The 25231-nt window shown below is 39.2% G+C and overlaps 1 protein-coding gene across 1 annotated transcript; it reads left to right on the top strand.

Moving 5' to 3' along the window:
- Positions 1 to 6312: 6312 nt before the first annotated feature.
- pygl (phosphorylase, glycogen, liver) lies at positions 6313 to 23732 on the top strand. The gene is made up of 20 exons (XM_036574617.1): positions 6313 to 6555; positions 8219 to 8320; positions 8466 to 8544; positions 9736 to 9839; positions 12161 to 12292; positions 12403 to 12514; positions 12710 to 12792; positions 14106 to 14243; positions 14448 to 14540; positions 14878 to 15024; positions 17127 to 17290; positions 17520 to 17634; positions 18594 to 18695; positions 19182 to 19329; positions 19457 to 19515; positions 19813 to 19954; positions 21148 to 21355; positions 21439 to 21573; positions 22060 to 22126; positions 22268 to 23732. Exons 1-20 carry the CDS (start codon positions 6313 to 6315, stop codon positions 22454 to 22456), a joined length of 2562 nt encoding a protein of 853 aa, XP_036430510.1. The 3' UTR covers positions 22457 to 23732.
- Positions 23733 to 25231: the final 1499 nt, after the last annotated feature.

Below are 25231 nucleotides of genomic sequence, written 5' to 3'. Positions count from 1 at the left end.
TCATACTGACAGATTTCTTTACAGTGGTGGTAGGAACCAGGGGTCATAATGTCATGACATCTACAAAACAAATATAGCCATTTTATTTACTGTCCAAAATGTCCAGTGACCCTACATGTGTATTTTAAATGTTTGTATGTTATGTTAAGAGTGGTAAAATAGTGGTAAATCCGAAGAAACATCTTTCAGGATCATTTTGCCTTACAGCACTCTACATGTATCTCTCCACCTTGAATGTATCTGAAGACTACCTTAAAATATCCTCCAATGACCACCACTGCAAACAATTCTGACTCAGTACGTTTCTTGAGAACAGAGCATTTCATCAAACTGCTCTGATAGACTTTGAGTTGCTTGGTCAGTTTTACATGAAACTTTTACTTAAACCCACCCTCTCTCATAATGGCCAGCAGAGGGAGGCATAGAGCAGACTAGTAATACTGCACTTTCGTTTAGAGAGAGAGTGAGAGAGATAGAGAGAGAAGGAAAGCCCTCCATGATGATGCTCTAGAGGCCAGAAAACCTCTCTTCTTTTGAGAAAACTGTTAATGATCACATGGTCAGCTGAAGTAGCAGTTCATGCTGCAGTGGCATTAGAAAATGAGAACATATGCCTTATGGACTATTCCAGTCTGATGTGACTGCGAGTGTGGAGGAACTTAACATGTGAACTGAAATTCGACAAGAAAGACAGGCCAAATGGTTAATTTTTTATTGTTTATGCTGCCGTATCATCAACTTCATGTGAAGCATTTCAGGTCACAGGCAGCCTTAAGACTTACGTCAATTGTATGGAATCACTGGTCCTGCTGTTATTTTGACGAAGGTTAACTGGCATGTGCTGTGGCAGAGCCCATTTTATACTAATGAGTGCAGTCTTCTCCCACTTACTTACAGCACGGCCAGCATGCCACAAAGGATACACCTCAGTGTGCTGACACAAGAAAAACTGAATATCCCATTCTCTTTCTCTCTTGTTCTTCTCTCTGCTGATCTCTTATAATCTTTAATGATTGGTCACTTTACCTAACAGAGTAACTAAAAAGCCCTAAAGACCAATCACGAAACAGACTGGTATCCAGACAACCACTACTTTACACTGATTTTATTACCATTATTATTATTATTATTATTATTATTATTATTATTACTACAGTCTTGTCGGTGCTAAAGCATATAGACTTGTGGCTCTGTTCCTGTAAGCAACAGAGTCCAGGCAGATTTTGTACTTTTACTCATGATCAAATATTCTGTGCAGACGTCAATATGTGTACAGATAAATCTGTAGAGAGTACAGGATTATGAGTCTCATATACAGCTCAATATTATGATTTTACCAGGTTGATTAAGTTCAGTATGATGTGAAAGGGAAACTTGTGCATGTTGTGCTGACTGAAATGTCTGTATGGGCTTTTTTGGGGGGGCGGGATTTGAGGACATGTGGCCCTCACACTACACACTCACAAACTACACACAGTTTGCCAGAACACTATACACAGTACACTACACAAAGATTAACAGTACACTAAAGACAGTTTGACGGTACACTACACACAGTTTAACAGAACACTATACAGAGTTTAACAGTGCACTACACACAGTTTAACAGAACACTATACAGAGTTTAACAGTGCACCACACACAGGATAACAGAACACTATACACAGTTTAACCAAACACTACACACTGTTTCGCGGTACACTACACAATTTAACAGAACACTACACACAGGTTAACAGAACACTACACACAGGTTAAGAGAACACTACACACAGGTAAACAGAACACTTCACACAGTTTAACAGAGCACTACACACTGTTTAACAGAACACTATACACAGTTTAACGGAACACTATACACAGTTTAACAGTACAATATATACAGGTCAGTGGTACAATACACAAGGCTAATTAAACAACTAAGGGTTGTTTTCTGGATTTTCGGGATTAATGCTGGGAAGTGGAAAGTTGAGGTTCAGAATTATGTCAGTTTCAGCCTCTGCATGTTCGAGCTACGAAGTGGGAAAAAATGCAGCTGCCTCCATAAAAGTAAGCACTGTTAGCAACATTTTAGCCTGATAATGCTAATGATATGAGTGATAACTTTGACATTGATTATGCATTTACCTTCTCAAAACAGCAAACTTTATGGTCAGTGTTATAGATTTAACCAGCTACTGTGTCCGTATATTGACTATTCTAAAGCAAATTTCTCTTAAATTGAGAGAAGTGGTATTTTCCGAATTTCCAGTTGAGGCTATGCTATCTTTGATTATTTATAATTGACTCAGAGTTACAAACTCTCGAGTGAAATGCAGTGTAAATCCTGGACTACATTTTTGTTTCAGTGGACAATCTCCTTTCAGTATGCCATGTAGTTCAGCACTTGGCTTGACTGAAGCTTTTAACTCAGAATTTCCCATTTCCGACTAAGAATAATAAAAGAGGGTTCCCCCTTAGCTGGGAATTCCTACTCAAAGATGGTGATGATGGTGTTCTCAACTCTGCGCTCGGTGCATGATGTCAAATCAGCATGGCTGTGAACACACTCAGTAGTAAAAAAGAACTGCTTTCTACTTTTAAATGATATTCGATTTAGATTAGTGAACTTACAGATAGAGTACTTGGTTATATTTATAACACTCACCAGAAAGTTCACTGTTTTGAGAAGGTAAATACATTGTAAGCGTTAAAGTCATTATTCATTTCACTGACATTAGCTGGCTAGCCTGTTGCTAACAGTACTCACATTCATGAAGGTCTCTGTGTTTTTCTCACTTTGCAGATTATACACACGGAGGTCAAAATGGGGCAATTCTGAGCTCCTGACTTTAAACGCAGCATAATCCCTTTGTGCTGAACTGACCCCAAGACTGATTTTTTTATTAGAGACTTGAAAATCAACAGCCAAACTTTAGAGCCTAACCTCTTATCCTATTGTGCCCTCTTACAGGAACTATCACATGTTGTCATGGTGAATCATCTTCACCATGTTTAATGAGGACAGTTTGTGTCTGTCTATGTGTAACACACACACATTGCATGCACACTCACACACACAATAGTCCCTCCTGCAGGCCAACACACTCAGACAAAACAACAGAGGCATTCATTTACAGTCAAACACACAGCTATCCCATCAGCCTTATATAACTCATCAATCAGTGTGCAGAAAAATAAATACCCCATACTCTCTCTCTCTCTCTCTCTCTCTCTCTCTCTCTCTCTCTCTCTCTCTCTCTCTCTCTCTCTCTCTCTCTGCCCCATTTGTTACTGCCTCAGAGCTGTACAGGCATATTGCTAAACTTAAATGAAAACTCGGTGCTGCTTCTGTTTATATGTCTGAAAACTACAGTAAAATATATAGATATATATTTGTGTTTATTAACTGCAATATGTAACGGCACAGCTGTAAATCCAAAAAGAAGATTCATGAACTGGCAATATGCCCTGTGTTCTGGAAGTGTGAGAAGATGCTGGATGTGGATGTGGGCTGTGTCTGGCTGCTATGCTCTGGTGCAATGAGACATAGGCCTCCTGTCTCTTTTTACATAGACCTGTGTAGCTTGCTTAAGAAAATGAAATCCTGACCCCACCGACAAACTCACTGACCCGAGGCCTTTCCTCAGCCTGATAAAGTGACTGGAAGAGAGCAGAAAGAGGCAGAAATGTCTATGCTGAAAACAATGTGGTGCTTTGAATGTATGTAATTCGTTTGTACACTTCAGTTGAGCATGAATAAAATCTAATACATCAGCACAGTTTAGGTACTTTGGCAATAATTGTGTTGATGTAATGGAGTTTATTGATGTGTTAGTGATATATACGTGTGAGTCACATCAATTCAAAGCACTACTTTTTTCAGTGTATGATTGTAAAGGGTTTCTTTATTTTCTTTATCAGAAATGAACCCCAAATGTGAATAAAATTGTATTATTATTATTATTATTATTATTATTGATGTTACTCGCCTATCATGTACCTGGAGCTTTGTGCTTTCTGTAACCGTACAGTATATTCAATAAACTGGTTGAGTGAAATGAATCCATGTGTTTTTTTTATTTATTTTCAATAACATGTGCACTGTGCTAAAGCCAGAAACCATAGTCCCATAGAAGTCATAGACATTTATTTAATTTATATATATATATATATATATATATATATATATATATATATATATATATATTAAACAGAAATTACACAAAAGCCTCAACAACAAATTATAATATTCGATTTTTCAGTATTTAGTGTGAATAGAGTAGAAAGAGTTGAAAAGTTAAAAAGTCAGACGAGTCTAGCAAAAATGCACATTGTTATTCCATTAAATAGAGTACAAAAAATATCGAATGGAATAAAAATGTGTATTTTTGCTAGACTTGTCTGACTTTTCAACTGTGTGCAGGCAAAACTCTCTTTCTACTCTTCTTAATTCAGGATTTTTTTTTTTTGCTTCAACAATAATTTTTGTTCTCAGCATTTAGTGTGTCCATTCTTTACCTCTATTGCAGCTTCTGTTCTTTTTGGGAGTCTTTCAGTTTTTCAGACAATTCAACACTGATTTTTCTCCATTCATTGTTTAGTGATCTACCAGGTCTTGCATGTTTGTTTGGAGTCCCATTTGTTTGAATTCCAGGTTTAGAAACTCCAGTTTTTTCATTTATTTTCCTCATTATGCAGGAACGCATCTTATATCTAATCTCTCAATATCACCTTAAAAATGAATAACTTGTAATTGCCATTTTGACAGAAAATTAAATTAAAAAAGGGAGGCTTCAGAGTTTGCACAGTAATGTAAGAAACTGTAAGATCTACAAATGATGAGCAAAATGAGAAAAAAGGCTATGGGAAAAGTTAGGACTGATGATCTGTAAGGATTTTGTATTGTTGACATTTTGTATGTTGCAGGTCTCACGTAAGTCTATTAACTTTATGTTCTGTTCTGCTTTAATAAGTACATTTATCACTCAACTGAGCATCCTAAAAGCTACTTTACACAGTCATGTGGAACCACTTGATAATATTTTTAAGCAAATCCAACCTTTCATTTTTGGGTAATACATAATAATAATCAGTCCAGGTAATTAGTATTTACTCAGATCACTTTAGTGTGATTTACTTCAAATTTATTAAGTACATATCACTGAATTAAGTACCTCAAAAGCTACTATACAGTTTGTGGAACCACTTGACATAACACTTTTCAGTAAATCCAACCTTTCATATTTTTGAGTGTAGGAACTCTGATTTATCCTCTTCAGGGATGACACATTATCCCGAGTTTAGGTCAGGGGACTGACCTAACCATCCTCCTCACTGTGTGTGGAGACAAAATACTGTATCTGTATCATTTTGACAGGTTCATTAGAACTCCAGCTGTTTGAATCTTCTTAATTATTTTCTTAATAGTGTATTTGCAGGTGTGAAGCTATTTTATAGCCATTGCCTGATGTATGAACGTCAGGAGTCAACAGTTCTTGTGCAATTCATATTTAATAAGTACGATTTTAATCATAATGTTTTCTGGGGATGCTAATAATTGTAACAGGTGTTATCCCACAGGTAAATTTTAATGTTCAAATGTTGCTCTTTGGCAGCTCAGGAGACCTAATGGTGATTGTCCTAAAATCCCTTAAGAGAAATAGCATTAGACAAAAAAGGAAACATAAGATTTTTCTGGTTCAGATAAAAAATTTAATATTGCCAAAACTGAGAAGACTCGTAGTCTGAATGAGAAATGGTTGCATTCCTGTCTTTATGTCAGTTGCAAATGAACATGAGTGTTATTGTCTGGGGAAATCTGAGCAGCAGCACACTTAAGCAAAATTTTCTTGTGTCTTTTGGTCTAATCTCGTTGTTCTCTAGGAGGCACTGCAGAGATACAAAGGAGATCTATTTTAGTTTTTGTTTTCTTTAGGATTGGATGGATTTTTACCCACTGAATTGTTAGATCAAGCTGATGAACACTTTAAAAAGATGGTTCTTTAGTAAAGACTATGGTACAAAGAACCATTTGCATGCTTAAATGGTTCTTTGTATGGTGAAATGGTTCTTCAGATTGATGGAGAATGTGTTGTATATGATTCTACATAGAACCTTTTTGAAAATGGGTTCTTCAATATTTTTTTCCGCCCCATTTCTGCTCAGTATTTAACGAGGGTGCCAATCATTTTGGAGGGCAGGTGTGGTTCTTTCAAACACAGTAGCACGTGACGCCTGCAGTGGCCAATGGCAGAGAGGGAGGGCCCGTTGTAGGTCAAAGTGAAGCTCAGGGCTCTGCAGTCCGTCCCGAGCCCCCGGGCTTCCAGCAGCATGGCCACTCCGCTAACTGACCAGGAGAAACGCAAGCAGATCAGCATCAGGGGCATCGTGGGGGTGGAGAACGTGGCCGAGCTGAAGAAAGGTTTCAACCGACACCTGCACTTCACCCTCGTTAAAGACCGCAATGTGGCCACGCCGCGCGATTACTACTTCGCGCTCGCGCACACGGTGCGGGACCACCTGGTGGGGCGCTGGATCCGCACGCAGCAGTTCTACTACGAGACGGACCCCAAGGTGAGGTCGGCTCAGGGGGGGCTTCCATCTAGCACAGGGTGTTTCAGCTCCAGTCCTGCGCTGACACGCCTGATTCAGCTCTGAGAGCCCTGGTCAGCGGCTCATGCAGGAAAGGGCAGAGCAGGTGACCATAGAAGCAAAGCTGACAAGCATTGTATTAATGTGATCAGTCTGGGTCTGTATAGATGATGATGATAAATATGATCTGATGAGATTTTGGATTAAACTGAATCTTGAACTTTAGGGGGGAGGAAGTTTACTTTCCAGACTAAAAGTCTCAGAAGTCTCCAAATATCATGACTCCAGTTCAGAAAACAAACACCAGTCTATTCACTCCCTGTTGACTCATTTGAACTTTGTACTGGACATAGCTAGACTGCAGCTCCAGTTGTATGCAGAAGTTTGAACACCCCTGGTCAAATTACACATTTTGTTGCTTGTATGAAAAAAAGAATGAACACATCCTCTACCTGGAACAAATTAGCATTTTGTCTGCAGATTTTAGTGCTCAAATTCTGCTTATTTGCTGAGTTTAACATATTGGGGGGAAAAAAATAAAACGTCGAATATAAAATGTGCCATAACTTTTGCACAGGCCACATGTTTATTTTTATATATATATATATATTAGGTAATTCCGCAAATAAACAGTCGTTGTGCATTAGAATGTGCAGAAGTGTTCTCTGTAGAGGATGTGTATTTATTTTTACTTCAACAAAATGTATAATTTGACCAGGGGGTGCCCAGACTTTTCCATACCACTGTAGCTGACCCAATCTAAACCTTTTAATGTTAAAAAAGTAGGGAAACGCCTATGCATAAAATCTGCCCAAAGTGAGATAAAGCCTTGCTGATCCTTTACGATGTAAAAAATAATTGCCTGATACAGCGCCTGAGGGATATCATAACAGCGTTCAGAGTGACTCAGCCCAGGCTTTGAGGAAGCAGACCACAAACACTTCTGCTTGACTCCAAGCAGCACTCTGTCAAACTGACAAACGAAAGAGCATTAGAGCATATTTTTATGTTTCCTGATTGTTCTGTGATTTCTGTGATATCCTGTGATTGTGATATCTATCAGCTGCTTCATAACAATATCACTAACTATAGAACTGCTCCAGAATTACTTGAAAATCACTTTACATTAAAACAGAATTCCACCAATTTTTCAAAATGTTTATGTTTATATTGTTGATATGTAAACAAAGTCATTCAAAGTGGTTTGCTGTGAAATGCTCAGTGCTTGAGAGTGAGAATTGTTTACAGTGGTGGTGATAGGAACCAGACACCTGAAGTATTTAATGCATGTAAAAGCTCCCTCACATAAAGTAATTCCACAAAATGGTTACAACAGGGCAAACATGCCTGATGCCTGAGACATTAATGATACTTTGGAGATAAGATAACCACAATTGTAATAAAATTTGAGTTAGCACGTTTCTCTATAGTTAACTATTTCACATCAAAACACTCTAAATGACGTGTTTACATTGTAAAGACTGAATTATGCAGAAAAAAGTTGGAATTCACCCTTAACTTGCATTAAGAAGGTTTTGCCTTCTTCTGTAAAGTTAGCATTTTGGAGATACAAAGATTTTATGTTTTGGACAGTGATGATTTACAGTTGATGCCAAAGCATTGTAAAATCTGTGTGTGTTTGCAGCGTGTGTACTACCTCTCTCTGGAGTTCTATATGGGGAGAGCTCTTCAGAACACCATGGTCAATTTAGGATTGCAGAACGCCTGTGATGAGGCCATCTACCAGGTAAGTGAGTGTGTGTGTGTGTGTGTGTGTGTGTGTGTTTGTTTGAGAGAGACAGAGAGTACTGATTACTGGGTTGCTCAATGTCTGTTTACTGTGACCCAGGAAGGGCTAAACTGCTCACTTGCTGTTCTCTGTCTCTGTTTAGTTGGGTTTGGATATGGAGGATTTGGAGGATATGGAAGAGGACGCCGGATTAGGGAATGGTGGACTGGGCCGGCTGGCAGGTCTAACATTCTTCAGTCTCTTTCACTCTCACTCGTGTTCTCTTTTTCTTCCCTCCCTCTCTTTCTCTGTTCTGCTGCTCTCATTTAGAAGCCCCTTTGTCCCCGCAGTGTAATGAACACAAGGCCTCAGCTGTGTCTGCCTCACTCTGTTAAAGTGTAATTGGGATGTTTGTATGAAATGTGGGGGGAAAGTCCTGTAAGTAGGCCAGAGTGAGAATTAAAACATGCATTACACGCATGCAAACTTTAAGTAGAAAATATTGTTTTTAGTGCTTTTTTCCTGCTATGAGCCTATATGGCATACGTTATTTCTAATAGCACCACTGACCAATCTGCCATGTGATCTACAGTACTGTACAAAAGCGAGACCACCCTTCATTAATATCGTTTTTAATCAAAGCAGCCATTATGTGCAAGGTATCCATTTCCAGGAGATATTTCGGAGGAGATTAGATTTAAGATAATCCACCTGCACAAGGAAGGGGAAAGACAAATAAAAATACAGGAGTTTCCAAAAATGGGACTCCTAACAACCGTGCAAGACCTGGTAGACCACCAAAACTGTCACCATCAGTTAAACAGTACTAACAGTAGAAAAGCAAGCTCTACTCTTGCTTCAGATCTGAAAAAATCTACAGGTGATTCTGTCTGTCCTTCCACTGTGTGAAAAAAACTTAACACTGGGTCTGAAAGGATGTGTAGCTGTCAATAAGACATTAGGAAAATTATGTCCAATCTTAACCACAAAGGGCTGGTGGGGATGCACATAAGACTGGACACACCTGCGTTAGGAAATAGACAAACAAAGAAGCTATGAATGTTCTCAGAACAATGGACTGACCACCCCAGAGTCCAGACCTCATTGAGAAGCAGTTAAATATGACTTTACAGAAACACTACCATTACACTGTTAGATTTTTTTTTCTTGATGCTGAAAACCAATGATGAGCAACTTGTATTTAATGGCCAATTTGATGAGTGGTGTATGACTTCTGCACAGCACTGTAACACATTGCTATATCGTCATTCAGGCCAGCTGACTTTTGCAGACTGTTAACAAAATCTGATCAGTTCTAAATATCCAGAATATTGTTTGCCTTCCTGTAATATTCATGTTTCAGTGATTATGGAGCTACTGCTGAACCAGGCCGTCTAATGTTGTTTATCACTGTGTATGTGTGCTGTCCATAGCATGTTTCTTGGACTCGATGGCAACACTGGGCCTTGCCGCATATGGTTATGGGATCCGGTATGAATATGGAATCTTTAACCAGAGAATCAAAGATGGCTGGCAGGTAAATTTGCTCAAACTGGATTCAGAGCTGCTATCCCAACTGGCAGATCACATCACATCATTGCTCTGTTTGAGCGTTTCAGATGTGTCAGAAGCTATTAGAGCCTCTATAGCCTGTAGCACTGTGCATTTCCCACGCACACACACACACGCTCACACACTGGAGCTGTTTCTACTGTCCTCGCACGCATGCCAAAGTATTTTATTAGTTCATAACTTATTGGACAAATGCAAAAAAGACTTCGTTGTTTTGTTTAACCGTTTGCTGCACACTAGTGATGCTCATTCCGAATCATTTGTTTCACACGTTACCTGACGCCACGTAGGCTAATGCTATCAGGAATGCTCAGATGAGATGCTAGGATAAATGCAAAAAGCATTCACTTTTACTCCTTTACATTACATGTTTATTGTCACTGTTGGGGAAAAAAATCTCCAGCTCTATTTTTGTCGTTTTCTATTTTTTGCTATTATTTAAATACCAACTGCCCTTAACGTTGTGTCAAAATTTCATGGTAAATGAAATCCAATATGATACTTAATAGAATAATATACAATAAAAATGCTCTAAAATAATAAATAAAATATTTTTTACATTGTAAAACTTAGTTTGTTACTGTGTAAAGGTTTTGTCCAGCATTTAGCCTATTTATTTATGTCCTACATCCACTGCTGTGAATTCGTTATGTCAAAAAATTCTAAAAATACATCTCTCTCTCTCTCTCTCTCTCTTTTTTTTTTCTCTCTCTCGCTCTCTCACTCTCTCTCTCTCGCTCTCTCTCTCTCTCTCTCACTCACTTACTCTCTGTTTTTTTCCCCAAATGCTTTTCCAAATAGTATGGACACCTAAAGGTGAAAATACAACTTTTATAGCTTTGATTTTCAGCTGTTTGATACACAATAAGACACTTCAGTATTATTGTATACATAAGCAACACAGGCACAAGTCATTCTGATCGAAGAGAGCTGAACCTAGTATGGGATGATGCAGAGAATGTGTTTCAAACTTTCAGCCTCTGCTTCAAACATGAGATGCATTTTATTGAACATTATGTTATGTACATGCAAAGGAAGTGACCCTTTAAATTGGGTTAAAGAGTTACAAAAGTCAATTTAGAAGTTTTTTTTTCACCATTCTTGCTACTAAGCATGTTATTAAGATGATGCAATTCAACCTGATCAAACTCCCCCCACACACACATACACACCACACACAGGCCTACATGGATCTTCCCCCTCACCTCTGCAGGTCACTGGCCAAGAGGCAAGTGACTCTGGTGGAAGTGAGTCAGTTTTAGTGTGAGTTCATTTGTAATCGGGTGGCTTTCTGTTCTGCAGCCTTGCTTTAACCTTGAATACACAGTCACTGCTAATGATTTTATGTGTATGCATTTATATATGTATGTATGTGTGAGTACTGGCATGCATGTTCACATGTGGATCAGCGCTGCTCAGCCACTTTGCTCTCTCATTTGCAGAGTGTGCGTGTCTGTAGGGCAAGAGTACAGCCTCTGAGTGCACAGGGTTCACATGGCTGACAGCAGTGAACCAATAGGAATCTCAGTCTTGTATTTTGTGGGGTATGACTGGAAAAGCATACACTACATGGTCAGAGGTTGTATGTGTGTGTGACTAGAGTGTGTTTGCATTTAGAGGACATATATGTGCAAACACACAAACCTGAACTTTAACCAAACAGAGCTGATCAGTGGTCTCAGAGTTACTGTGGCCACATGAGAACCACAGGCAAGCAGTCTCAGAGCCAATAAAGACGGAGGGAGAATAAACCTTGAACAAAGACTTGCAATATAGGCTACATCTGGACCAATATCTAGTATAAAATGTATCAATTCAAGTCTAAAGCTTTTTAAATCTACAGAAAGTTCAGATAAAATCACAGAGGGCACACTGTGTAAATATTTGACTTCAGAATTATTTGATTAGCTCTATCACAGCATGAAATCTCACAGTTCAACACAATTTGATTAGATTATTTTGGTATGATTTAAGAATTAGTTTTAAAATTACACTCAGTACAGCAGTGTGACTAGTAGTAGTCCAGAAAAACAATACATCAAGCATTTTAGTTAAAGCGAAAAGTGAGTGTACACTTCATTGAATATTGTTGTTGTTGTTGTTGTTGTTGTTGTTATTGGTGGTAATAATGTACATCGGTTAAAATCTCAATCATCAAATTTCTAAATTGGATGCAGCTGAATCGCCACCTTCAGGTCAATACACCATAATTGCTTTATCTGTCTCTAATTCCTATTCCTGCTACTTATAGACTAAATGCAGTTGGCTGTATGGCTTGTGTTTTAGGTAGAGGAGGCTGATGATTGGCTGAGACATGGGAACCCATGGGAGAAAGCCCGCCCTGAATACATGCTGCCAGTGCATTTCTACGGACGAGTGGAGGAGACTGAGGAGGGGTCGAAATGGGTTGACACACAGGTGCCAGCACCTTACGAGTGCAACTAATGCAGACACTGGCCCCAGAATTAAATAGTGTCTCAATGGGGGAGCTTTATTTTTGACTATGTGTGCATGTAATTTTCCTTCAGGTGGTCCTAGCCATGCCCTATGACACACCTATCCCTGGCTACATGAACAACACTGTGAACACCATGAGACTGTGGTCCGCACGGGCTCCAAATGACTTCAACCTTCGAGACTGTGAGGGACCAATTATACACATTTGAGCATCTGCTCTATTCAGTCACATGGTTTAGAATATTGTCTTTAACTTGAACAAAGCTATGTTGTGTCATCAGAAGCAAAAAGCCAAGATCGTGAAGTGATCTAGGGTTGATTGTGCAGCTTTTGACGTATAGTCCAAAAATTTGATATTTGTTTTTATTCTCTCCCCAGTCAACGTTGGTGATTATATCCAGGCAGTTTTGGACAGGAACTTGGCTGAGAACATTTCCCGAGTGCTCTACCCCAATGACAATGTGAGTTCTTTTCACTTCTTTTATCAGCTCTGAGTGTAACTGGATAAGTATTACATTTGCAAATTTAGGAGACCCACTTATCCAAATTACAAGAGTGGGTGAATGTACCGGTAGACATCCAAGGATTCTGGTATATTCTTGGCATTCCTGCCAGGTAAAGAATAAGCATGTTACAAGTAGAGTTTTGCACAGGCCTGATTATTGATACCCGCGCCCACCTGATAATCATGCCCATTTGCACCTGAAAAATATAGTGTATTTCTTGCCCAATCCTGCCAGCAAAAGCACAATTTTTGCCTGCACCCGCCTGGTTCAACCACACACCATGCCCACCTTCACCCGCCCGCTTCAACCATGCGCATTGCCCACCCGCACCTACCTACTTTGGGCTATGCATGTAGTCCTCTCCAACTCCTGCCTGTGTTTGCTGTAATCTGCTCTACTGATGTAGGACATGCTCGTGCAAGCTTGTGACGTCGTACCTCCGCACACCCAGCAGCAAAAATAAATGCTCCAGTATTGCAAAGTAAAAGTAGTATTTTGTGTATTTTAGGTTAATGAAAGCCTTTTAAACTTGCACATGGCACTACACAATGAGCATCGCATCACATGACATCACTGTCGACAGACAAGCCAGCAGCATGACGGCCAAAAAAAAAAAAATTCATAGCAGCTTGACTTCGCTACTAACATTTTATTTTTAACTGTATCATTAGCTAATTACTCTATAAGACATCTACAAGTCAGCTGAAATTAAATTAAAGACAAAACAGAGACTGAGGCTGTGGCACAGGTTAAAAAGCCAAAAGAATTGTTGTTGAAAAAAATCTTTTGCTGGTGGTAACTACTAACATGTTTTTCTCTGAAGCACACTAGCAGCTCATTTATCGCTTATCTGTTCGCTTCTGCAAGCAGCTGATAATTGTACAAGCCTTCCCCACTCAGCCAGCCATAACACCCACCCACACAAGCCTACAACCTGTGAGCTGTTTACCTGCAATGATTGTGAGGCTTCAGAATGAATCCCGCCCACAAATTATCTAGCAGATCAAGCGGGACCCATGGGTGAACTAGAGGTGCAGACCTCTAGTCACAGTTATTACATAATCACCTGATTGCAATTATTTAAGCTCACTGCAATTATTTTCCACCATCTGTAGCGTTCACAGTCATATGTTTACATTACAATAGACAGAATTTAACTGTGTATGTTTTCATCTGTTCAGCTGAGGTAAATGTAAATGCATGTGCTGACTGCAGCCACAAAATTCCACTGGCTGTAATTTTGTAGTCCTGTTTTGTGGGTTTTATAGTTTTTTGAAGGTAAGGAGCTGCGACTGAAGCAGGAGTACTTTGTAGTGGCAGCAACACTGCAGGACGTGATTCGACGCTTCAAGACCTCAAAGAGGAATTGCTCTGGCCCTCTTTCTTTTGACAGCTTCCCTGATAAGGTGTGTTTACAACCTTTGAAAGCCTGCACCCTGTACACTACACTTTGCTTACTATAATCTGCATTAGTCATGCATGTATTCTACATACTGTATTCCACTTTTCACGTGAGCTCATGAGCTCATGAATTCATGCTAACAAGGCAAGTTTTTGGAAAACAATGGAAAGCTTTTAAGAGATTACAGTACCATCTGTGTCTGTCTCAGGTGGCCATCCAGCTGAATGACACACACCCTGCTATGGCCATCCCTGAGCTCATGAGGATCTTTGTGGACATTGAGAAACTGGACTGGGACACAGTAAGAGACACAAACACACGCATGTCAGATTTTAGTGAATGGAAGGACAGAGAGATTGATGAAGCATAACCTGTACGTGTAACACAATATACATACAGCGTGCATTAACACATAAAGATCCTCTTGAGGGAGCCGTCTCAGGCTTGAGGAACACCTGTTTATAGCTTGTGTGTATTCTGTACCCTTCGTCTCCATGTCAACGCTGTAGTTCAGAAAAGATAGAGCATTACTTTTGTTCATTTTGTTCTGGATTAACCTGGGTTTTGTTAAACTGTGTGTGTGTGTGTGTGTGTGTGTGTGTGTGTGTGTGTGTGTGTACATGTACATGTGAGTTTAGGCCTGGGATATCACTAAGCGCACATTTGCGTATACCAATCACACTGTTCTTCCTGAAGCTCTGGAGCGCTGGCCTGTCCGTCTGCTGGAGACACTGCTACCACGTCACCTACAGATCATTTACCAGATCAACCAGATACACTTAGATGTAAGTACACACACGCACACTACAGGTCAAAAGTTTAGAACCAATGATACAAACCCAATTCCAAAAAAGTTGGGACAGTATATGAAGTGATTAGTAAATTTGACCAGTATTACATAGAAAACAGAAGACAAACAAAGATGATATTTGATGTTTAATGAACTTTATTATTGCTTTGGAAATGTACACTCATTCCAAATATGGCGCCTGCAAAACGTACCGAAAAAATTGGGACAGGGGCATGTTCACATTTCCTTTTAACAACACTTAATAAACGTTTGGGGACTGAATAACAAAAGTAACAAACTGATACTTTTGAAAGCAGAATGTTTGCCATTTTTCAGTCATACTTCAACTGCACAACTATATGGGGCCTTCTTTGTCATATTCTGCATATTCGTTGTCATATTTTGCTCATCCTTGCTTATAAAAGACTAGGCCTTTCCTAGCATGATTGCATCACCTGTTTAAGATGTTTCATGAACATTTAACAATGTCCCTAGTCTTGAATTGCAGACATCAGTTTAAGAATGAACATATATTTACAGAAAGCAAGAAGTTGATAAGATAAAACATTAAATATCTTGTCTTATTTAAAAATTGAACAAGAATTTACAAATCATCAAATCAAAGTTGTCCATCATTGTATACTGCACTCCCATTTCATGAATATTGTTGTTGTTTGTGGTTGTTATCTAATAATGATATCATAATACAGAAATGTTTAATGCAGAAATCTTCACCTTATAAGTAGTTCTTGCTTACCAAATTACCACGGGAATGATAATGCTGATTTCCTCTAGCGTCTCTATGATTTCCATTTTCCATGTTATGTTAGCCACTAGCTAACAGTGTTGTACATCCTTTAACCGATGCTGGAGTTGGATTTCTACATTAGTGAAACACAGTTAAAGGGACCTAAATATTTTTACATCAATGTAGCACAGTATTTTTGTTTTGTTATGCGTTGTGCTGTGGATCACATGATTTTGACCAATGACACAGTATTCAGCAGTAGTATTCGGCTGTTTTAAAAAAATATGATCAACCAGCTAATTAAAAAGGTAAATTATGTAGGCTGTGGCGGCACGGTGGCGCAGTGGGTAGCGCTGTCGCCTCACAGCAAGAATGGCCTGGGTTTGATTCCCGGCTGGGCGACTAGGGTCGTTTCTGTGTGGAGTTTGCATGTTCTCCCCGTGTCTGCGTGGGTTTCCTCTGGGTACTCTGGTTTCCTCCCACGGTCCAAAAACATGCAGTCAGGCTGATTGGACACGCTAAATTGCCCCAAGGTGTGAGCGTGTGTGTGTGTGAATGTGTATGTCTATCTGTCTGCCCTGCGATGGACTGGCGACCTGTCCAGGGTGTATCCTGCCTTCCGCCCAGTGACAGCTGGGATGGGCTCCAGCACCCCACCGTGACCCAGAAGGATAAGCGGTTTAGATGATGTATGTATGTATGTATGTATGTATGTATGTATGTATGTAGGCTGTGCAGAAGAACTTGATTACCTGTTTTTTTATTTTATTTTTTCCAAGTAGTTTGCCACAGCACTAAAAATAATGAGTCTAACCTGGCACACACTGCACTGTAATCATGCATGCGTTGTAACAAGTCATAACCAAATAGTAGAAGTCCTGCATCAGGGGACAGGATTTACACTATTTGGTCACTAGGGCAAGCCAGGTACACTCAACCAGCTAAAGCTTCCCCCTGATCAAGGCAATGCAGTATAATTTATCTGCTCTCAAAATCCTAGAATAGTTAGTCATTGCTTGCAGAAAACAGCCTGATTGGTTAAATTCAAATTGGCACAGAATTAAAGCCATCAATGATAATGAATGAGTTAAGTTTATTTTTATTGCATTGACTCTGATAGATATTGACCCAGCAGGCCTGTAAAATGGCCTGTAAGAGTCTATATTTTCATAAAGTATAGGTTGGATAATTAATTCATACCAAGAATATATGTTCAGAAGAAATCTTAAATTGTATACAGAGATCGACTTGCAAAGGTTAAAAGATTAGAAGGTGGCCCCGCTATTCAGTAGTCATACACCTACAATCTATTGCAGCTCTAATCATGTAAACAACGTGTGTGTTTGTAGCGCATAGTGTCGTTGTTCCCGGGGGATTTGGATCGTATGCGCAAGATGTCTCTGGTAGAGGAGTATGGAGAGAAGAAAGTGAACATGGCTCACCTCTGCATCGTAGGATCCCACGCTGTTAATGGAGTCGCAGAGATCCACTCCAGCATCATCAAAACTGATGTGTAACTCACACACTCACTCGCACACATACACACACACACACACACACACAGGCTGTGCTAAGACTATTCAGACAGACTTAGTCCACATGCATGCAAATTCATATGCTTCAGTATGATTAAAATAGACTTGTGAATCTCATACTCTGACTATACCCTTTCACACACTCACCATCATCATCAAGCACACACTCATACACATCCACAGATTCCTGATTTGTTTTCTCTGCAGATTCCGAGACTTCAGTGAGTTGGAACCAGAAAAGTTCCAGAACAAAACAAATGGAATCACACCTCGGCGCTGGCTCCTGCTCTGTAACCCCGGCCTGGCTGACTTAATTGCAGAGGTAACACATATGGACGGTGGAACGCATGTTTGATGTGTGGGGCCTGGAATCACCATCTACTTTTATTATTGGGGTATCAGCCATAACAGAACCCTGACAGTCATGATAGTCACTGCTTTGACTTGCTTTGATTCGAAGAGGTCATTGCTCAGGTCCAGAGTTGAGTGAATTAGGCCCAGAAAGTAAAAATCCTCCCCAGGACTTTGTTCCATCTGTTGAAACAAAATGAGATGAATATAAAGGGAACTAACAACATACTGCCTTTTTATGCTAGAAGTGCCCTTAAAAATAAACATTTTCTAGATAAATGTTTTGTGTAATAAAACAAAAAAATCGAGATAAACTGAATTATTCAAAAACACATTTTGAATAGGAGTCTCTGGAGAAATATGCTTTCTGGCAAAAGGCAGAATTTGTTATTTGGCTATCAGGGCTGTCCAGGGACACCCAACCAGCAAAAGCTTCCCCCAGAATGCACTTTATCTGCGCACAAAATTCTAAAATAGTCATTGCTTACAGAAAGCAGCCTGAGTGGTAAAATTCCAAATGCACAGAATTAAACCAATCGATCATAATGAATGAGAGAAGTTCATTTTTATTATATTGACTGTGATACAGGTAGAACCAGAAGGGCTTTAAGTTATATTGAGTCTAATATAGGTGTGTCTATTTTCATGAAGAACAGGAAGGATGATAAATTCATACCAAGAATGTATTTGCAGGATATATTTGGATTTTGTACAGTGATGGACAAGCGAGGGTTCTTTTGGACCATGTTAAATAGTAGCATCTCTTCAGTAGTCACACCACACACACACACACACACACACACACACACAACCAAACAAAAACAGTTAATCTATAATTTTTTTGCTGTAGAAGGATGTAATTGTTTAATGAAGCAGAGCGATGTATTTTTTCTTAATGTTGTCTAATGTTGCATGTTTGTGTGTGTCTAGGCAATTGGAGAGGAATATGTTAAAGACCTGATGCAGTTACAGAAGCTGAATGAGCTGGTGGATGATGACACATTTATCAGAGACATTTCTAAAGTCAAACAGGTCAGAACACACACACACTTGCACTCATACACAAATACACAAACTCTTACTCACTATTACCCCTGGCTGTACATTTGTAATGTAGAAAGGCAGGACTAATGCAGTATGTCCACTGAGCACTGTGATTACACCTCATCCTCAAGAGCAGGAAACATGAACACCTCATATTGCTGTGTGTGTGTGTGTGTGTGTGTGTGTGTGTGCGTGTGTGTGAGTGAGTGAGTGCGCATGAGTCCAGATACATAAATGAGATTATTGCATAACCAACTGAATGCATCATAGTGTGCAGTTATTGTTTGTGGATGTGAAAGGCAGTAGAGAGAATGTACAACTGAGTCTAGACAGTGTTATACAATCATAAATAGTCATGAATGCAGCCATGAATACATTCCACAAATAATTTCATTGAACAAAATAATACGGCATGCCAATCATTTACACAATACAGACTCCATTTATCCTTATCTCTCCTGTGTGCATGTTCAGGACAATAAGCTGAAGTTTGCGCAGTCTTTAGAGAGAGAGTACCAGGTGAAGATCAACCCTGCCTCTATGTTTGATGTTCACGTGAAGAGAATCCATGAGTACAAACGACAGCTCCTCAACTGCCTTCACGTCATCACTATGTACAACCGTATGTACAGAAAACTCTCAAAAGACCCATCCTATAGACTTCTGTACATCCTAAAAATGCACACATGACCTGATGCTCCTTGTGATGTTCTACTGAATGCTGTAATGAAGCTCTGTCTGTTCTGCAGGCATCAGGGCCAAACCAACTGCACCGTTTGTACCACGCACTGTCATTATCGGTGGCAAGGTAAAACACTTTTTATCTGTTTCTCCCTCTCTTTCTCTCCTCTCATAATCTTATATACAGTCCTATGCAAAAGTTTGGGCACCCCTCATCAAATGATATGTTTATTGACCTTCTAAGTGAAAAAGGTACACATTCTCTACAGAAAACACACTTCTACACATTGTAATGCACAGACACTGTATATTTGCTGAATTTAACATGGGGGGGCACATTCTTATTTAATGTCTTATGTTCTTATTTTATGTCTCACTGTGTGTGTGTGTGTGTGTGTGTGTGTGTGTGTGTGTGTGTTTGTAGGCTGCTCCTGGCTATCACATGGCTAAGATGATTATCAAACTTATCACCTCTGTTGCTGATGTCATCAATAATGACCCCATTGTTGGCAACAAGCTGAAAGTCATTTACCTGGAGAACTACAGAGTCTCTCTGGCAGAGAAAGGTACAACTATTAACACTGTTATTTTTTTAAATGTAGCACTGCTGGTGCATTCTGTCTGTTACAACTTATGAATCGGGATTCATATTGTGTATCAAGTATTGTGCTGTTATAATTTTGGCTAATCGCCCACCCCTAATACACACAATATAAACTGTGTACATCCACAACAACCTCCCTTTGACCAGACTGAGCATAATATACATAACATGTATAAGTAGTTGCTTTGTCTGGCTGTAATCTTGGATTAGAACTGTAATGTATTGCCTTTCTTTTTACTATTCTTAGCCATGGATCCTTTAGCATGCTAACAACCCAGCTAGCAGAGGAAAGTGATGAAGTTGTATCAGCAATTATGTATAAAAGATGGAGCAGTTTGCAACTTAAAGCCCTGCAAATCCAATGGTATGGATTTAAAATGTTCAGCAAGTAGTTTATTGGTATAGGTTGTTAGCAGCTTTGTCTGCCATTATTTTGGGCTTGGAAATGGGAAATGCATCAGGCCGCCATGATTTATGGGCAAGTTCTGCTGCTGATGTCAACACTGGTGTTCACTCAGTCCCTTGCCCCTTCGAGGGATCTTTATTTGAGCTAATACAGTAATGGAATAGCCCTTAAGATGGCACTGGGTATTTTGAGTGGCGAAGTGATGAGGACAAGAGAACAAGGACATGTTAGGAGGATAGTAATGGTTAGCTACAGCGTAAATCGATTCATTACTTAGCAACCGGTGCTCAGCAGAATAATACAATTACTGTGAAAAAACTGCTTCTCAACCAATCAGATACCATCACTCACTGTTGTGTAATTCATTGAGACTTTATGCACAAAGGGGGTAAAATGCTTCAATACATTTCAATATGAAGGTAGCAATTCAACTGCATCAATTTTGGAGTGTTATTTCTAATGAGCCATAATGTTTATTGACATATGATCCAGTTTATATTCAGTATAAATTTATCAGGCCGCTTTCAAATGAAAACATCCAAAAATGTTAGTAGCAATCATTTGTCTGCCTTCTACTAGTGTGCAAAATGGTTCCTTTATAAAAATAATTCAGAATTGTACCAAAATAATGTGATCAAATCGAATCATGGTAAATCTTTTTTCATGATGCAATGAATCACTGAGGTCAAAGATTTGCACTCCTAATGTGCATACTAATGCTGTGTGTGCGTGTGCGTGTGCGGGCACAGTGATTCCTGCTACAGACCTGTCTGAGCAGATCTCCACAGCAGGCACAGAGGCGTCCGGTACTGGTAACATGAAGTTCATGCTGAATGGAGCTCTAACCATCGGCACCCTGGACGGTGCAAATGTGGAGATGGCAGAGGAGGCAGGCCAGGAAAACCTCTTCATCTTCGGCATGACTGTGGAGGAAGTGGCAGCCATGGACCAAGAGGGGTATAGATAGAGACAGACAGACAGAGAGACAGACAAAGCGTCATGACATTAACTCATTCTGTGTGCATGTTTTCTTTGTGTAGCTATGATGCGATGCAGTACTACAAGAGCATCCCTGAGCTGAAGCAGGTCATTGACCAAATTAAATCTGGCTTCTTCTCACCGAAACAACCAGAACTGTTCTACGACATCACCAACATGCTGTTCAACCATGACCGGTCAGTTTTATACACACCTCCCACCCCAATCTGTTTTATATTTTGTTACATCATTAATGATATCTTTTCACCATCATGGTCACTTATAAGAAAAAAACAGCAGGTACCTTTTCCAATTACACTACTTTCTCTTTTCTTTTTTTGTCATGATACCAGAATGTTTATCCATGATTTTGGTATTAAAAAAGTTACATGGGCCAAACTTATCAGTCTCCTTGTCTGAGCTTCAGTCAAAACCAATTAGCAGCAAACCAAATCCATTATTCATTGGTTACAAACTCAGATCTACACATCAATAATGTGTCTGAATTTATTTCAGATTATTTGGCTGTACGTTCATTTGTTCATGTTGTGTCTTAATAAACAAAACAAAACAAACATATGGCTTTTGCCAACTTGTTACAAATGCATGATCATAGAGGGACCCCTAGTGACCGAGACCCTGCAGACACCGCAAAAATTTCAAGGAGTTTAATTCTCTTTCAGCTTCAAGGTCTTTGCTGACTATGAGTCCTATGTCAAATGTCAGGAGAAAGTCAGCGCTCTGTATGAGGTAACAGCATCCACTTTATTCATGCCAACCCCACTCTCACTCATATATGGAGATATATTGTTTTGTTAGGACAGCACCAAATTATGTCTTACAATATCACTGTTTTTAAAATAAACATCTATTTACATCTTGCCGTTTCAGGATCCGAAGAAGTGGACTCAAATGGTGATTAAGAACATCGCTGCTGCTGGAAAATTCTCCAGCGATCGCACAATCGCAGAATATGCCACTCAAATCTGGGGGGTGGAGCCAACTGACCTGAAGATCCCGCCTCCCAGCGAGCCGAGGGAGGCTATAGAAGAAACCGCACGAGCGCTCCGCAAGATCTGAATGTGCATGTGATGTTACCACAATATTACTCTAATGTTTACATAGTGCTTCCAGCGCATTCACACACTATTACTAAATACCAGCTCACAGATGATCAGTTTTGCATTTTTACATTGTATGAAAACTCTGACTTAGTTACAGGCATGTTGTTCAACCTTTATCAGGGGAAATAGGATTTTAAGACATTTTAAACAGTCTTTATATTTTTGCTGAAGAGGTATTTTTCCAGGTAAATTAGCGTTGTTTCTGGGCACAACACAATGACACTGCCTGTAGTAGACATTCATTCTTAATTTTCTGGTTCCTCTGGTCCACTGTGGGATTCTGCAGTAAACACAACATATTAGAATAAGTTTCTGATTGTGTGATGAGTTTTCTTGTAGGATATACCTTAGCAACACTTTCAGGTTAGTTATACTGACCTCAGACCAGCAGTCTTTATCTCTCAGCCCTTTATTATTTTTCAGAGCATTCTCCAGTCTGTAGACTGGTGAGTTCGCATTTGTGTGGCTTTGGGTTAAGTGTTAGCTATGGGCAGATAAAAATGTCGATACTTCCAATCCAGACGTTTCTATTTGAGGATCGATCTTTATGAGACAGTATTCATACTAGATGTTTTCTTCAAGCATTAAACTGAATATACGTTAGTATTATTAAACTGATAGTGAAAAAAATCATAGCAAATAAACTACTTTTCCTCCTGTTCTTTCACTCTCAGGCACAGATAGACACAGTAAATGCTCTTTGTCGGATCATTTGGAGTAGAATGGCAGATCATTTGGAGTAATTTCCCTAAACAGACAGTTTATGTGGCAGTTTATTTAATACTAATGCAAAGACCAAATATAATTTTACTGATTTTCACTGTATAAACCTCAAAGATTTCCCCCTCTTTAAATGTATCACTATCAGTATTAGTATTACCTGTTATTGAAAAGATAATTAGTGGTATTTCCCATCCCTATTAAGTGTCTGTCCCACTCCTCAGCTTAATATGTGCCTGTAAGAGAATGCTGTTAAATCCCATAACTTTAAATCCCTGACTCATATACAGACACTGCACTGCTTCAGGTACTGAAGGGTGAACTCACAATGTAAAAATCACTGGAAAACCTGTAATACTCTGCTGTTGTAAACATACTAAAGATGCATCAAATACTATAACACTGTTCAGTTGTAAGACACACTGGAACACTTGGTCGGTTTACAGAGTGGACTGATCTGTGGTCACAGTTTGAAGAGTGAAATCTTGCTGTAATAAAGCCATGTAACATGATATCTGCTTACTGGAACATATTATGACTCTCTTATGACTACAGTAACTACTAAAACAAAAAAGGATTACTGATGAATTAGTATTACTGAAGTCACATTTCTGTAGAAAACAGATTTATTTGAGAAAGGTCCCTTCAAAACAGCTTTAATAGTTCAGTTTCCTTACTTTGTATACATAGTGTATGCAAATATGAGTGTGTTTCTATGTTCAAAGGGACTATTTGAGAGATTAAACCCGTAATGATATTTTCCTTTACAGAGTTGAACTAAACTTTCTGTGAGTGAGCATTTGAGCCTGCACAGTCATCATCACCTTTCCCTGTTTTGTCTGTGCACACATTGCACTTATTGTAACCACACTGCAGCATTCATCACATTCTGAAATATGCATCATTCAAAACTGATTGGATAAAGTTTTGAACATTTACAAAAAATTATGTGACTTACGGTGATAATTTAAAGTTAAAAAAAAAAAAAGATTCTCATGTTAAATAAAAATGTCAATTAAACCAATTCAAACATTTCATGTGATCTTTCATTTAAAATTTAAATTTCATTAAGCAAAAATATTTCATCCACCTGAGCTTTCTTAATAATATAACTGCATAATTTAAGTGAATAATTTAATGCTGTGTGGTCTGTACCAACCACCAAGGCATCTGAATATTCTGTGATAGAAACAAGCAATTAGTGTTCTCCTCCAAATGCAGACAACCTTCAGCAGTGGTATGATTGGTAGTTTACTGCAAAGATGCAGTGGAAGGATTCATACATGCTTGATAGAGATCATTTCTCTGCTTCATCATACTGAGGAGTGGAGGGTAAGCAGAGTAATCTGAAATATACCTGTGGAAAATGGTTTTAAAAATTTGAAGACAAAAATGTGACAAATATTGCTACACAATTAAATTAATAATTCTACATTTCAACACAACTGTAAAATTAGAGGTTTAGCTGCGCAGAAGGAAAGTCTGCAGTTCCAGTACACAGTGTAATGAGGGCTAGTGAACATTCACTTTTTGAGTTTCAGGGGCTGTCAGTGTCACTCTGAGCCAGACTGACAGGCTGTGCTAACACTGATGGAGAGGAAACCAACAAGCCAGTCATAGAAGATACAAACCTCACCTGCCACCATGAATAGACGTTAAAAAAACAACGTATGCAGCAGCCTTCACGTCTTTTTTTACTTCATTTATTCCCTTTCCCAGCAGCAGATGGCGCCAGAGACTGGAAGGCCGAACTTTTGCACTACAGGCTGTTATATCAACTGAATTGTACTCGTCATACTGTGTATTTCAGGCTGTTTTTTCTGGTTCTTTTGCTGATGTCCGTACTAGGCTTTAGGTTTTTGTGATGTATCTTTTTTATTTGTTGGTTTCACAGTGGAACGGCTAAAGTGCACTGAATTGGTCATGGGGGTGTTTATTTATGGTCAGAAATATCGTTTCCGTGCTGTTACATTTGCCACTATGGAAACTGAAAAATGGAGAACAGAGACTC

This window comes from Colossoma macropomum, unplaced genomic scaffold (genome assembly GCF_904425465.1).
Source record: "Colossoma macropomum unplaced genomic scaffold, Colossoma_macropomum, whole genome shotgun sequence".
NCBI lineage: Eukaryota > Metazoa > Chordata > Actinopteri > Characiformes > Serrasalmidae > Colossoma > Colossoma macropomum.
Note: the sequence above shows the minus strand (reverse complement) of the source record. Positions and strands in the feature narration are given on the sequence as shown.